Source organism: Hyla sarda, chromosome 6, assembly GCF_029499605.1.
Source record: "Hyla sarda isolate aHylSar1 chromosome 6, aHylSar1.hap1, whole genome shotgun sequence".
NCBI lineage: Eukaryota > Metazoa > Chordata > Amphibia > Anura > Hylidae > Hyla > Hyla sarda.
Genome location: NC_079194.1, coordinates 287,078,217 through 287,092,509, shown reverse-complemented (window position 1 = coordinate 287,092,509; position 14,293 = coordinate 287,078,217). Strand labels below are relative to the sequence as shown.

Genomic DNA, 14,293 nt, shown 5'->3' with positions numbered 1-14,293 from the left:
ATATATATATATATATATATATATATATATATATATATATATATATATACGCATATTTACTTATTCTTTATTCTGCCCCCTGCAGGATGATATGGGGATGACATATGATGAGCTGTCTGTATTTGGGAAATTGCGTAAAGTTGTGAAAACTGGACCCTATAGTATGTTCTGTAAATTGCTGCTTATGTGGAGGGAAATTTCACCAAGACAAGTAAGTGAAGTGATTTTTTTTTTCCCTGAAGCTGCTCTACATAAGCAACATTCTCATTCAGGAGCAGCTGCCATGTAGTTAAAAAACTCTTTTACCCCTGATGACGCTGAAGTTCTGGCAAAACATATCGGGGCGACACTGGCAACATTTTTTATATTCATCTAGTTTGAGGGATAAGCTGCAAGTGATCCTTAAAGGGGTATTCCAGGCAAAAACTTTTTTTTTTATATATCGACTGGCTCCGGAAAGTTAAACAGATTTGTAAATTACTTCTATTAAGAAATCTGAATCCTTCCAATAGTTATTAGCTTCTGAAGTTTTCTGTTGATGTCACGTCCCGGGAGCTGTGCATGATGGTAGAATATCCCCATAGGGGCTGGACAGCTCCCGGGACGTGAGTCATCAGAGAGCAGTTAGACAGAAAACAGCAACTCAACTTCAGAAGCTAATCACTATTGGAAGGATTAAGATTTTTTAATAGAAGTAATTTACAAATCTGTTTAACTTTCCGGAGCCAGTTGATATATATAAAAAAAAAAGTTTGGGCCCGGAATACCCCTTTAAGTCCTTTGTAATTATACAGGGGCTCCTACAGTCCATATGTGAAAGAAATTAAAGTTTTAAGGCCCATTGATCAACTACATAGCGTCATAACAGTAAGGAAAATGGAGAAAATATTTGAATTGTATGAATCAGAAGCTAAATACCTGCGTGTACATTACACCCCAGGTCGGTGAGAAAGTGAAGCACTTCTTCCGCATGTACTCCATTAATAGACACAAGATGACCACACTGACACCTGCTTACCATGCCGAGAGCTACAGCCCTGATGATAACCGCTTTGACCTACGGCCATTCCTGTACAATGCAGCGTGGACATGGCAGTTCCGTTGTATTGACGAACAGGTAATGTATCTTTATTTGAAGGGGTTGTTCCATCTCGTTACATCCAATATACAATGAGATCCTTCTAATCCGGAGTCTTTTCTTTGTTGTTTGTCACTTCAGGTATCCCACCTGGAGGACTGTAAGAAGGGGGCGCTGTGTGAAGAAGTAGATTGACATTCACCTCCTTAATCCCTTTCAGTCTGTAAATTCAGCAAAAGTTTGGTTCTCTAGAATAAATATAAATAAGAATATTACTGGAATTTCAATCAACCAAAACAAATTTCTGTTTTTACTCAATTTCTTTCATTTAGTAATGAGTATTTTCTACGTATAGGACCCACTCCTGATGTTGGCTAAAAATACTGACCAAATATTATGGGTGTACCTAGCCTGAAAGGATCTGTTGCTATAATCTTGGTGCCAGGTACCATAGGACACCATTGGAGGTCTTGTAGAGTCCGTGTGTCAACCGGTCACAGCTATTTTGGCAACACGAGAGAGGTTGACAAAATCTTATTAGGTTCTCCCCTATCCACAGAATAAGACATAACAAGCAGATCAAGGGGGGGGGGGGGGGGGGGGGTCTGACCACTGGGCCCCACACCGGTCCCAAGAAAGGGGACATAGGATTCCCAGAATAAATGGTGCAGATCGGCCATGACGTCACAAGACTCCCCCCACATCGCCAGTTATCCGGCACCTGGTAAAGTTTGCTCCGTGCACCGGATGTCCGGGGTGCAGCAGACGAGATTGCAGGGGTCCCCAGCGGCAGGCCTCCCTCGATCAGACATCTTATCCCCTATCCCTTTTAGGTGTGTGATTTCATTGTTATGGCTGATCGGTGTATTGGCTCTATATAGTGGCGTAAGAGTTTTGTTAGAATCAGCCAAATTCTATAATTTGCTAATATCGCTTATGCTGTCATCTAATGTAATGATAATATGCCCCTCAACCCATATGTGCAGTTATGGATGTTGTCCCCTAATGTTATGATAATACGCGCCCTTACCCTGTATGGTATGTTCAGTTACGGATGTTGTCACGTAATGTTATGATAATACGCGCCCTTACCCTGTATGGTATGTTCAGTTACGGATGTTGTCACGTAATGTTATGATAATACGCGCCCTCACCCTGTATGGTATGTTCAGTTACGGATGTTGTCACGTAATGTTATGATAATACGCGCCCTCACCCTGTATGTGCAGTTATGGATGTTGTCCCCTAATGTTATGATAATACGCGCCCTCACCCTGTATGGTATGTTCAGTTACGGATGTTGTCACGTAATGTTATGATAATACGCGCCCTCACCCTGTATGTGCAGTTATGGATGTTGTCCCCTAATGTTATGATAATACGCGCCCTCACCCTGTATGGTATGTTCAGTTACGGATGTTGTCACATAATGTTATGATAATACGCGCCCTCACCCTGTATGTGCAGTTATGGATGTTGTCCCCTAATGTTATGATAATACGCGCCCTCACCCTGTATGGTATGTGCAGTTACGGATGTTGTCACGTAATGTTATGATAATACGCGCCCTCACCCTGTATGGTATGTTCAGTTACGGATGTTGTCACGTAATGTTATGATAATACGCGCCCTCACCCTGTATGGTATGTTCAGTTACGGATGTTGTCACGTAATGTTATGATAATACGCGCCCTCACCCTGTATGGTATGTTCAGTTACGGATGTTGTCACGTAATGTTATGATAATACGCGCCCTCACCCTGTATGGTATGTGCAGTTACGGATGTTGTCCCCTAATGTTATGATAATACGCGCCCTCACCCTGTATGGTATGTTCAGTTACGGATGTTGTCCCCTAATGTTATGATAATACGCGCCCTCACCCTGTATGGTATGTTCAGTTACGGATGTTGTCACGTAATGTTATGATAATACGCGCCCTCACCCTGTATGGTATGTTCAGTTACGGATGTTGTCACGTTATGTTATGATAATACGCGCCCTCACCCTGTATGGTATGTTCAGTTACGGATGTTGTCACGTTATGTTATGATAATACGCGCCCTCACCCTGTATGGTATGTTCAGTTACGGATGTTGTCACGTTATGTTATGATAATACGCGCCCTCACCCTGTATGGTATGTTCAGTTACGGATGTTGTCACGTAATGTTATGATAATACGCGCCCTCACCCCGTATGTGCAGTTACGGATGTTGTCACGTTATGTTATGATACGCGCCCTCACCCTGTATGGTATGTTCAGTTACGGATGTTGTCACGTAATGTTATGATAATACGCGCCCTCACCCTGTATGGTATGTGCAGTTACGGATGTTGAGTGTTATGTTATGAGCCACCTGTAGTATATTCACTGGACAACAACTTTCATATATAGTGTAAAGTATATACTTGGGCGGAGTCCATTGGGGGAATTGAGCCTGGATTGTTGACTCTAATCCTAGACACAAAGCCAAATGTGAAGCAAATATGGCGGCTGAAAATAGCATAAATCATGGCAAATGCTCAACATCATGGAGGCCAATGCATTTCGCTTCCATGTGTTTCACTCACTGGAGTCAAGACCATGTCATAGCTGGTGTCATGGACGTATTCAGCGGGGCAGGCTCCTCTGTATTGTCATTTGTTCCTTTGCTAAAATTTACTCTGGAAAAGTCCCATATTTTTTCCTCTGTGTTTGATCTGTGAACCTGGAACAGTGAGCGCATTAATGGGATGAACACACATGGGATTTATGGGATGAACACGAGTCACATTACAGGCTTTAAGAGAGGGGTCCGCACCATTGGAAGTCCTCTTGACTGGCCCTAAAAAGAATGGTTCCTCCAATGTGTAAATAATCATCTTGATCATTTTTAAGCAGGGCCGGCCTTAGGTGTTTCTTGTGCAACAATGTAAAATTTAGACGCCAGTTTTTGGGTGTAACAATTTATAAAATCCCCCCACAGTATTTTGTCCTCTAAGTGTTCCACACACAGGATAATGTAATACCTCATAAGTTCCACACACAGGATAATGCCTTCCTTAGTGCCCCTACACAGTAAAATACCCCAATAATGGTCCACACAGACTATATTGCCCCCCCTTAGTGTCCCCATGTAGTATAATGTGCCCTCAGTTGCTCCTACACAGTATATTGCCCCTCTTAGTAACCCCACACAGTATAATGTAATTTATGTCAATTATACTATGAAGGGGCCTAGTGGCCCCTTCATAGTATAATACCCCCTAAGTTCCACACAGTATAATGCCTTCTTTAGTGCCCCCACGCAGTATAATTCCTTCTTAATGGCCCACACACAGTAAAAGGCCCCCCTTATTGTCTCCATGCAGTATAATGTCCCCTTAGTGGCAACCACAAAGAATAATGCCCCCTGAAGTGCCACACAGTATTGTGTCCCTTTAATTGCCAAATTACTATAATTCTCCCTTTAGTGCCCCCACAAATTATAATTCCCCCCTTAATTGCCCCCACACAGTATAATATTTCCTTAGTGTCCCCTACATAGTATACTGCTCCCCCCTTAATGGCCTCCTCACAGGAAAATGACCCACAAGTACCACAAACAGTATAATGCCCCCCCCCAAGTGCCCCACAGCATACCCCCCCCCCCCCACCACAAAAGTTTGATATGCATATATCAGTATTACCAATGATACCCTCCCAGCCACAACTCCTCTCTGCAGAACCTTCTGGACTAACCTCTTAAAGGGGTACTCCGCCCCTGGCATCTTATCCCCTATCCAAAGGATAGGGGATAAGATGTTAGATCGCCGCGGTCCCGCTGCTGGGGACCCCGGGCATCGCTGCTGCAGCACCCCGCTATCATTACAGCACAGAGCGAGTTCGCTCTGTGCGTAATGACGGGCGATACAGGGGCCGGAGCCGCGTGATGTCATGGCTCCGCCCCTCATGACATCACGGCCCGTCCCCTTAATGCAAGTCTATGGCAGGGGGCGTGACGACCGCCACGCCCCCTCCCATAGACTTGTATTGAAAGGGGCGGGCCATGACATCACAAGGGGCGGAGCCGTGACATAACGATGCTCCGGCCCCTGTATCGCCCGTCATTACGCACAGAGCAAACTCGCTCTGCGCAGTAATGATAGCGGGGTACTGCAGCAGCGATCCCCGGGGTCCCCAGCAGCGGGCCCCGGCGATCTGACATCTTATCCCCTATCCTTTGGATAGGGGATAAGATGTCTAGGGGCGGAGTACACCTTTAAGCTCCATACTTTTCCAGCATCTGCAGCATTTAGAACAGTAATAATGCCCCTCTGGTGTCCCACATAGCAGAGTGGGTATCGATAAGTGGATTGAGGAGGAGGAGGAGGCGGGTCTTGTCATATGATTTATGCAAACAGTATCACTAATAAATGAGCAAAACAATTCACATAAATTACATTTTTAGACACATTACAAAGAAACACAATAATCAAGAAATATTAGAATATTCTTTAAATATTTGGGACTCTGTTCGAGCGTGTCTTGATGAATATTTTGCCATTAATGAGGGTAGTTGTTGCTTTAAAAAAAAACAAAAAAAACATTTTATTATGTATTAAAAATGTTATAAAGGCAAATATGTTATAAATAAAAAGTACAGATCACGGTGCAAAAAATGAGCCCTCATACCGCCGCTTATGTGGAAAAATTAAAAAGTTATAGGTCTTCAAAATAGAGGGATTTTAAACGTACTAATTTGGTTAAAAAGTTTGCGATTTTTTTTTTTTTTTTTTTTAAGTGCAACAGTAATAGAGTATTGAGTAATAGAGTAATCGTATTGACCCAGAGAATAAAGAACACACGTCATTTTTACCATAAATTTTACAGCGTGAAAACGAAAGCTTCCAAAATTTGCTAAATTGCGGTTTTCTTTTTAAATTTCCCCACACAAATAGTATTTTTTTTTGGTTGCACCATACATTTTATGGTAAATTGAGGGATGGCATTACAATGGACAACTGGTCGCGCAAAAAACCAAGCCCTCTTACTAGTCTGTGGATGAAAATATAAAAGAGTTATGATTTTTTGAAGGCGAGGAGGAAAAAACATAAAACGCACCCACCAGATCCAACCAAAATTTTTTAGCACCTTTATTTTTTTAATTACACTTTTAATTTAGCTCACTAGTCTGAATTCCTCTCAAAGGGAGGGGGCGTGGCCTCACTGTGCAGGTCTCCGCCCCCTCCCTCAGTATGCCGTCTGCTCACATCTCCCCTAGCATTAGCAAAACTACAACTCCCAGCTTGTCCTCACTGACAGTAGCGGGTCACAAGCTGACAGTGGGAGGATTTTTCCTCCAGCCCTGCGCTCACAGCTGTCAATCAAGGAAGCAGGACTAGTATTTGTCCAAGCAGGCTGGAAGGGCAGTTGTTTGACTATGTGGTGTCCCGGTACCGTATCCTATCTGGTACCTGTGTGTATAGGTCCCCATAGCCAGAGTCCCTAGGATGCTGGGGGTCCTTATTGTCTAGTCCACCCCTAGTCACCTCTCATCTAGGTATTAGTTATCTAGTAATTATTTAGGGTTTATATATATAGGATTGTAAAAATGTATATAATTGGTTAATTACTTCTGCATAGTGTAGCAGGACCTGCGGGTCACATGATCAGGTGCACTCTATGGTTTATTGCTTAAGGACTTAAGCAATTTCTTTCTCCCATCACTCCCTGTAACGGTGAGTGACAGTTACTCGGACCAATCCAAAACGGCCCTGCCCATATAAGGGAGCGGCGGCCATTGCTCTCTCTCTCTCTTGTTCCTGGGCTGTCAAATGAGCAGGATCTGCGCAGCTATCTTCCGCAGTGAGTTAGGCCCGAGCCTTGCGGCAACGGCTGATCTATTCAGAATCGTGAGTGTATCAATCCCTAAGCACTCTGCAAGATCACCGGACCTTATCTATCCCCTAAATCCGGACGGATCTTCGCAAATTACCCTAAATTCAGAGACTTGTATTAGAAGTCAAGGTCCGCAACAACGGTCAGTCATTGAACTGTATAGAGAATGTATTAACGAGACTGTTACTGTTCATTGGATGTACCGAAAGCCTTTAAGTAAAATTATCCAACTTCAAGTTCAACTACCTTGTGGACCTCAGTCATTTTATGCATGCACCTATCGTTACTGGGAAGGGCGGCGATAGGCCGGAGAATTATCTCAGCATACTAGCCCTCAGCCTGGCGTCACGAACTATAGGGTTAACATTAACCCCTCATCTACCACAACAATACCCCAACTACTATTACCCCCCAAGGGCTACCACAACTGTCTTTTTCAGTGTGAAATACTGAACATTTTCTAATGAAAGCAATTGCAAAACCTATTGGTTTTGCATGCTTTACAACATAGCAAAAGTTTTTGTATCTGACAGTGCCCATTTAAGGCCAAAATCGGCTGAGTCCTTCGCGGGTTAAACTCCCTGAATTGTAAGTCTCTTAATTTTAAGTCACTCTCACTTTTATACTTACACTCACTTGTATACTTCACAATCACTAGCTCAGACAATCGCTTAGTATACTTTCTTTTATAGTTACCAGACACCACCTCTCTCTTCCACTGCCTGCAAGTGAATGCAAAGAAAGGTGCTTTGGCCCAGGCTAGGGAGTTTAGGGCAGAGATAGGAACGTAAAAAAAAAAACTGGAGATAAGAGCAGAACTGCATTTTATTTTTCCTTTTTAGCCCACAAATTTTGTCAAATTTTTCTTGGTACATTATACATTAAGTATTTATTTTAATTTTTTTAATATATCAGGGATAAGAAGTGCAAACCAAAACTGGGGATGGTGCCATAAGGGTTAATGTCCTCCATTACATTTTTAGATCCATGATTCTGTGCAGGTTCCTGTCATAACAGATCAGTATATGGATGATATTTTTTTTTCTTCTTTTTAACATGATAAATGATATAATCTGTGCTGCACATGGCCACCACTAGGAGGAGCTAACTGCAAATGGTTGTATAAAATAATATCGACCTCAATGGGAGCGCCATAAAGCTGTATATGCTGTGAGCTCCTCCTAATGGCAGCTGCAAAAAGGGCAGAAAAAATAATCAAAGTGGTACTCCGGCATAGAACAATGTATCTCCTGTCCTAAGAATAGGGGATAAGGAATCTCCCGCACGGTGCTCCGGCTCAATATTCTGAATGTGGCGAGTCGACCACCCCCAAAGCAGTGACCAAGGCACTCCCTCCATTCATCTCTATGCGAGAGGTCAAGATTTCCAAATTTCAGCGCTTGGGCTCTACCATAGAGAAACATGGAGGGGGCATGTTGGTCATTCAGAAGGAGAGCCGGGGCACCGTGCGGGAGATTTCTGGGGGGTCCCAGGGGTCAGACCAAATCCGCCCCGCTCCCATGATCAGACACATCCCCTACCCTTAGGATAGGGGATACATGTACATTTTTATCGGAGTACTCCTTTAATAGTCCAGCAGCTTGTTCTATGACAATACACGCTCCAGTGTTCCACAACCGCTGGCTTGCCATAAGTTTATAATCTACAATCTTTGTAGTTTTTGTAACACTGGGAGAGCCACAGGTTGGGGAACAATGACATAACAAACATCAGGATTTGGAGGTGGTGGTCACTTCTTCTATGATGCCCCATGACTGAGGTTGATGGCCTCTGTTATTCTCTCTGACACCAGTCTCATTCTGCAGTTCTCTAAGGCTTTTACCAGGACCGATATAGTGGCGCCATCTTTCCTCTTCTTCTTCCACTCGTTCAGACATTGTTGCAGTTGTTCCCGCATATTGTTGGGGTTCGCATAAACAACTTGTTCTATAGTTGACTCTGATACACCAAGTGACCGGATCAGCTTCTTCCAGTCTCTCCCAACATTATCACATATAATGTCAAAGGCCTGGTCCAGATGATCTGTATAATAGAAATAAGCAAATTACAACTGTATGGGAGGATAGATAGATGTCCATAGATAGATAAATAGATATGAGATAGATACAGTATGGAGGAGGGGGTGGGGGGATCGAACTGGCTAATCCAGGAACTACCTGGCTATTATTGGATAGCGTGTTCGCTCCGGGTCTGATTACCGGCGACCACAGGGCCGCCCCCGTGTGACGTCATGCTCCGCCCCTCAATGCAAGCCTATGGGAGGGGGCGTGATAGCTGTCACTCCCCCTCCCATAGGCTTGCATTGAGGGGCGGAGCGTGACATCACACGGGGGCGGAGGCGTGATGTCACACGCCATCGGCCCTGTGGTCACGGTAATCAGACCCGGAGCGTGTTGACTGATTTTAAACGGGGTGCCGTGTGCAAGATCACGGGGGTCCCCAGCGTCTCATTGGATAGGGGATAAGATGTCTAAGCACCGGAGAACCCCTTTAAGTTATACTTACATAAAACTGGAAAACCCCTTTAGCACAGGGCATGCGGTGACACATGACACATGTAACTACCCATTTCTTACACATTATATTTTTGGCCATTTACCTCTTTCTCCTGCCTCGACCCTGGATGGTGGACTGTGGAAACGTTCTACCTCTTGAGCGAGATCCGGACGATTGATGGTGTTCAATAACACGACCAAAAAACCGAGATCGTCCTCCGAGATCTCGGTCAGCTCCTTCAGGTGCCTGAACAGATGTATGGGGCTGGTGATCGTCTCCATTTTCTTTTTGACTATTTGTTTCTGGCAAAGAAACTTCATGCCCTCTAGTTCCTCATTGTTCAGTTTCTCAGATATTCTTAACAACAGGACGGAGCATTTGTCTACTCTCTCCATTGCGGCCGGTGTCCCCAGGATGGGCTTCTCCGATGTTTTACTTTTGCTTTCACTTTGCAGTAATGCTTCCTATATGTTCCAGTATAGTAGTATAATGAGCCCGATACCTCAGTGCAGAGCCATAGAGAGGTAGGACGAACAATCTAGAAGATAAACCGCAGGTACACAACCCTTGGTTTCCTGGTTGGTAACGTCCAGTCCTAAAATTGTAGAGCAGGAAGTCATAGAGAAGTTATAGCTGAGCATGTCCTGTCAGTGTATTCTCCTCCCAGCCCCCGGAGCTGAACTCCTCCTCACCTACTGAAAGCGTACAGCTCAGATATACATAGTATACAGCCGCCCAGTCCTGGGAATCGCCTTCTCTCATTCACTGTAGCACAATTGTTGCGTCCTATTCAGCACTTCCTTGTCTTCCTTCATTCTATATCTTCTCGTGCTAGAATGTTTTTACGTTTTTACTTTTCTTTTTAGTTTCTATTGTCACGTAAAGTGTTTTGTGGCTTGTTTTTTGTGTATTTTTACCGGCAATTAACTTTATATTATTGCGTCTTATTAAGCATTTCCTTGTCTTCCATCTTTCTATATCTCCTCGTGCTAGAATGTTTTTACGAAATTAATTTATTTTTCGTTTTTAATTATCACATATGGGGTTTTGTGGGTTGTTTTTGTGTATTTTGACGGACGTTTTTTTTTTATTTTTTAAATTATTGTGTCATATTAAGCATTTCCTTGTCTTCTGTCATTCCATATCTTCTCGTGAGAGAATGTTTTTACTAAATAATTTTTTTTTTTTTTAGTTTTTGTTGTCACTAGAGATGAGCGAACTTACAGTAAATTCGATTCGTCACGAACTTCTCGGCTCGGCAGTTGATGACTTTTCCTGCGTAAATGAGTTCAGCTTTCAGGTGCTCCGGTGGGCTGGAAAAGGTGGATACAGTCCTAGGAAAGAGTCTCCTAGGACTGTATCCACCTTTTCCAGCCCATCGGAGCACCTGAAAGCTGAACTAATTTATGCAGCAAAAGTCATCAACTGCCGAGCCGAGAAGTTCGTGACGAATCGAATTTACTGTGAGTTCGCTCATCTCTAGTTGTCACAATAAGGTGTTTTGTGGCTTGTTTTTGTGTATTTTTACCAGCAATAAATTTTTATGTTTTTTTATTTTTTTTTATTATTGCGTCATATTAGGCACTTCCTAAATACATTTTTTTTATTGTTACATAAGGTGTTTTGTGGCTTGTTTTTGTGTATTTTTACCAGCAATAAATTTTTGTTTTTTTATTTTTTTTATTATTGCGTCATATTTAGGCACTTCCTAAATAAAAAAAATTTTATGTTACATAAGGTGTTTTATAGCTTGTTTTTGTTTATTTTTTTTACCAGCAATTCATTTTGATTTTGATTTTTTTTAAGCAAAAACCTTCGCTAAAGGTCAATAGGGAAATATAAAATGCTATACCTACAATGCTTATTTTGTATGGAGTTTTTCCTTCACTTAGGGTGTGTATTGTTTAAAACGCAGTGTGCTCTGTGTGTGGTGTTTTTTCAAGGCAGTTTATAACAAAGTGCCACTTTAAATAAATGCATGTGTAATTGTGTGTTTTATTTTTTTATATTTTTTTATTTTATTTTACATTTTTGTGTTTTTTTTAATTTATTTTGTATTTTTTCAGAGAAATGCTTCAGGGTAAAAACACACGATCAGGTTGCCTGTATGCAGTGCCTGCTTCTTACATGCTGCTGTCAACCTGCAGTTTTAACAATTACACCCTAATTGTTAAAAAAGCAAAAACTGCCCAAAAAAAAAAAAAAACAACAACAACTTATGTCACTTTTCTGTTTCTCTACACATTTTGGCTTGTTTATGTCTCCCAAAAAGTTAAAATGCACTCATATTGTGAACAGGCTCCAATCCTAGTAGTCTGGCAATGTTCAATTAACTTCTAGGTCAGTGTTTCCCAACTAGGGTGCCTCCAGCTGTTGCAAAACTACAACTCCCAGAATGCCCGGACAGCCGAAGGCTGTCCGGGCATTCTGGGAGTTGTAGTTTCGCAACATCTGGAGGTACCCTGGTTGGGAAACACTGTTCTAGGTAAAAAAAAAAAAAAAAAAAAAGACAGTGATAGGCTGCCCTCTAATGGTCAAAAAGAGGTATAAGCAAGTTTTCGCTTTTTCTTAACCCCTTAACACCCAGAGTGTTTCTGTCCTAAATGACCAGGCATTTTTTTTTTTATTTTTTTGTGATTTTGCACACTGTGAAAGAATTTATTGTTGTTGGTGTAGGCCAGTGGTCTCCGAACTGTTGACTTCCAGATTTTGCGAAAACTACAACTCCCAGCATTCCCGGACAGTCGTTGTGCAGAAGAAGCAGTAAGTTGAAATGCCAGAGCATTTCTACCCATGAGTGCCAACCTTTGTGAGGGGACAACAGGGACATTAAAGGGGTTATCCAGGAAAAAAAACTTTTTTTTATATATCAACTGGCTCCAGAAAGTTAAACAGACTTGTAAATTACTTCTATTAAAAAATCTTAATCCTTTCAGTACTTATGAGCTTCTGAAGTCAAGGTTGTTCTTTTCTGTCTAAGTGTCTCGGGAACCGCCCAGTTTAGAAGAGGTTTGCTATGGGGATTTGCTTCTAAACTGGGCGGTTCCCGAGACACACAGAGAGCACTTAGACAGAAAAGAACAACCTTAACTTTAGAAGCTCATAAGTACTGAAAGGATTAAGATTTTTTAATAGAAGTAATTTACAAATCTGTTTAACTTTCTGGAGCCAGTTGATATATATATATAAAAAAAAGTTTTTTTCCTGGATAACCCCTTTAAAACCCATTTATTCATAACCTCCTAAAGGTGACTATACATCTTCAAACTATCTGACAACTATATACACATGAATGTCACAGGTGAGAGACCCTTTTCTCCTTTAAGACCCCTCATACATTTTAGAGAGTTCAGACAACTTTTGACTGAACTGTATAGGTATTTACCTGAATCCCAGAAAATATATATGAGTCCCTTAAAGGAGTTGTGCAACGAAAAGCAACTTATCCCCTATCCACAGGCAGGGTCGGTTCTGCCTATAGGCAAAATAGACAGCTGCCTAGAGCGCCCTCTTGGTGGGGGCGCCACTCTGCCCACTGCAAGAAAGTTAGCAGCCAGGCAGCATCTAAAGCACCTGCCGCTCACCCGAACCACCCGCCCAGCCAGAACTAGCATCGTGTGAGGAGGGGATTTGTTACAGTGTGTCACCCCAGTAGTAAGGTGATTACATGAGGAGGAGGTTTGTTACAGTGAGTCACCCCAGTAGTAAGGAGATTACATGAGGAGGAGCTTTGTTACAGTGTGTCACCCTAGTAGTAAGGAAATTACATGAGGAGGAGGTTTGTTACAGTGTGTCACTCCAGTAGTGAGGTGATTACATGTGGAGGGGGTTTGTTACAGTGTGTCACCCCAGTAGTAAGGAGATTACATGAGGAGGAGGTTTGTTACAGTGTGTCACCCCAGTAAGGAGATTACATGAGGAGGAGGTTTGTTACAGTGTGTCACCCCAGTAGTAAGGAGATTACATGAGGAGGAGGTTTGTTACAGTGTGTCACCCCAGTAGTAAGGAGATTACATAAGGAGGAGGTTTGTTACAGTGTGTCACCCCGGTAGTAAGGTGTCAAAGGGCGGTGCCAATGGGCGGGGTCGAGGGGCGGCAAAATGAGCTTTCGCCTAGGGTGGCAAAAATCCTTGCACCAGTCCTGTCCACAGGATAGGGAATCCAACTGCTAGGACCCCCGGCAATCTCCTGAACAGGCCCCGGCTCTCTACTACAGACAGCACACGTTCCATTCATTCTCTTAGGGAGCGCCGAAGAGACCCAAGTGCTGTACTCCAGTCTCTCCAGCGCTCCCATAGAAATGAATGGAGCACCTGCCGTCCCCAACACACGCTCCTGTCAGAGAGCAGGAGCCCTGTCAGGAGATTGCGGGGATCCCAGCAGTTAGACCCCAAGTGATCAGACACTTATCCCCTATCCTGTGGATATGCATGTATATGTGCCCTCGCAGCTCTTCTATATACACATGCCCCTACCGCCGTATGAATGAACAGTATTTCTATTAGCAGCGCATAGAGCCGGGAGCCGACACTATACGCTGCTAATAGAAATACCTTTCATTCATACAGCCGTAGGGGCATGTGTATATAGAAGAGCTGTGGGGGGCAGACATATAGGGTTATCTGCCCCCCCCCCCCCCCCAGTGCTTCTACATAAATATACCTCTGCTGCTATATGAATGAAAGGTATTTAAATTAGCAGCGCATAGAGTCGGCTCCCGGCTCTCTGCGCTGCTAATAGAAATACTGTTCATTCATACGGCGGTAGGGGTATATGTATATAAAAGAGCTGTGGGGGGCACATATACATGCGCTACGGGGGTATATATTTAATGCG

General features: G+C 43.0%; 3 protein-coding genes across 6 annotated transcripts in view; 1 reads left to right on the top strand and 2 right to left on the bottom strand.

The window, feature by feature from the left end:
* Nucleotides 1-1,053, bottom strand: part of LOC130277191 (embryonic protein UVS.2-like) — a 68,871-nt gene extending 67,818 nt beyond the window's left edge. Inside the window, exon 1 of the mRNA XM_056527597.1 lies at nucleotides 919-1,053. Coding sequence (XP_056383572.1) covers nucleotides 919-981 — 63 coding nt within the window. The 5' untranslated portion in view covers nucleotides 982-1,053. The remainder of the gene's footprint in view (nucleotides 1-918) is intronic.
* The window catches only part of NADSYN1 (NAD synthetase 1), a 55,575-nt gene extending 54,003 nt beyond the window's left edge, over nucleotides 1-1,572 (top strand). For 2 of the 4 annotated variants that reach the window (XM_056527592.1, XM_056527594.1), the window contains 3 exons: nucleotides 86-211; nucleotides 941-1,117; nucleotides 1,220-1,571. In XM_056527592.1, coding sequence (XP_056383567.1) covers nucleotides 86-211; nucleotides 941-1,117; nucleotides 1,220-1,273 — 357 coding nt within the window. In that variant the 3' untranslated portion in view covers nucleotides 1,274-1,571. Of the gene's footprint in view, nucleotides 1-85; nucleotides 212-940; nucleotides 1,118-1,219 lie in introns of all 4 variants that reach the window. The other 2 variants (XM_056527593.1, XM_056527595.1) reach the window with 2 other exon arrangements.
* Nucleotides 1,573-7,532: 5,960 nt separating this feature from the next.
* FADD (Fas associated via death domain) lies at nucleotides 7,533-10,094 on the bottom strand. The gene is made up of 2 exons (XM_056527602.1): nucleotides 9,561-10,094; nucleotides 7,533-8,983 (listed from the first exon to the last, which is right to left on the bottom strand). The coding sequence occupies exons 1-2, from the start codon at nucleotides 9,850-9,852 to the stop codon at nucleotides 8,700-8,702; spliced, it is 576 nt and encodes a 191-aa protein (XP_056383577.1). The 5' UTR covers nucleotides 9,853-10,094; the 3' UTR covers nucleotides 7,533-8,699.
* Between the last annotated feature and the right edge of the window lie 4,199 nt (nucleotides 10,095-14,293).

What these genes read in the sequence shown, in the direction of transcription:
- FADD (XM_056527602.1), bottom strand. Translation starts at nt 9,852, where the DNA reads ATGGAGAGAGTAGACAAATGCTCCGTCCTGTTGTTAAGAATATCTGAG. An exon ending in GGTCGAGGCAGGAGAAAGAG is followed by an intron (nt 8,984 to 9,560) that starts GTAAATGGCCAA and finishes TCTATTATACAG; the next exon opens with ATCATCTGGACCAGGCCTTT.